At 49.8% G+C, this 1,130-nt stretch overlaps 1 protein-coding gene across 3 annotated transcripts in view; it reads left to right on the forward strand.

The window, feature by feature from the left end:
• Nucleotides 1-331: 331 nt before the first annotated feature.
• SLC6A14 (solute carrier family 6 (amino acid transporter), member 14) overlaps nt 332-1,130 on the forward strand; it is a 27,805-nt gene continuing 27,006 nt past the window's right edge. Inside the window, exon 1 of one of the 3 annotated variants that reach the window (XM_014528075.1) lies at nt 332-542. In XM_014528075.1, coding sequence (XP_014383561.1) covers nt 495-542 — 48 coding nt within the window. In that variant the 5' untranslated portion in view covers nt 332-494. The remainder of the gene's footprint in view (nt 543-1,130) is intronic. The other 2 variants (XM_014528074.1, XM_005879918.2) reach the window with 2 other exon arrangements.

A 1,130-nucleotide genomic window follows, 5' to 3' on the forward strand; every position in this document is an offset into this window, starting at 1 on the left:
GGAAACCCCAGGGCCGAGGGTAGTATGGTCTATTCATGAAAATCTTGGGGAACAGAATGGGCCCCACAGACCAGTGGAGATCAGCACTTGGTCCCAGGACAGAGACTAGAGTAAAACAGGAGGCTAGGGGGAAGCTGGGAACCTGGGAAAGCAGGTGAGATTGCGAAGGCACCTGCTGGGCTCTGAGTCAAAGGCTGTCAGTCCTCTCGCTGGGGCTGCTCTGCTCTCTCACAGCCCAGCCCTTTTCCTGGGGCTGGGCAGGGGATTGCTACATGCCAGCTTACCTGGGGAAAAACACGTTGGTCTCTTCCAGTAATTGACAGGACAGGTCGCTCCGGAGAGGGGAGGAGATAGCTTCCCTTCATAAATGGTCCCACCCCTGGACAAGGTAGCTCACTCTGACAGGTAACAACTGGGAGTGTGCACCTGCCACCAGTCCAGCTCAGCAGGACTGTGAGACGAGGCGGAGCTCGAGCAGAGGGAGTGAGTGAACAATGGACAACTTGAAGTGCCCCAGCTTCTTCAAGTGCAGAGGGAAAGAGGTAGGGTTCTGGGAGCTGCAGAGGTACGGAGGGCCTGGGAAGGAAAATTTTAAGGGGAGGCAAGTCTCAGTTTTTGCTTTCTGTGCTTATTACTTCTCCACATTTCTTTCAACTGCCGTCCAGTGTGCCTGAGATGTCTTCAGAGAGTAGAGGAAAAATAAAACAGCTCTTACTCCAGTAGCTAGAAGACAGGGGCACCTCATCCTCTGCCTTGAGTGTGCCCAGAAAACCCTGTTTTCTGTTTCTCTCCAGACTGTGTCCATATGCTGGAGAAAAATGAGAAAATACTCCGTTCTTATCTGACCTGAGGAACCCTCCATAGCCCAGAGCAGCTAACAGGTTGGGAGACAACTCCTCTCCTCTGAAGTGGAGAGAGAGCTGCTCCACCTGGTGGGACAGGAGAAATTGTCTCTGAATATTATCCTACGGCTTTCAGAAAAGCACTGATTTTACTCTCCAAGATAGGGGTTAAGTTAAACTTCCCCACATCCAAAACTATCAGCCTATGAGAAAAGTTTATTTCTTCTTTCTTTCTTTCTTTCTTTCTTTCTTTCTTTCTTTCTTTCTTTCTTTCTTTCTTTCTTTCTC

This window comes from Myotis brandtii, unplaced genomic scaffold (genome assembly GCF_000412655.1).
Source record: "Myotis brandtii unplaced genomic scaffold, ASM41265v1 scaffold613, whole genome shotgun sequence".
Lineage (NCBI taxonomy): Eukaryota > Metazoa > Chordata > Mammalia > Chiroptera > Vespertilionidae > Myotis > Myotis brandtii.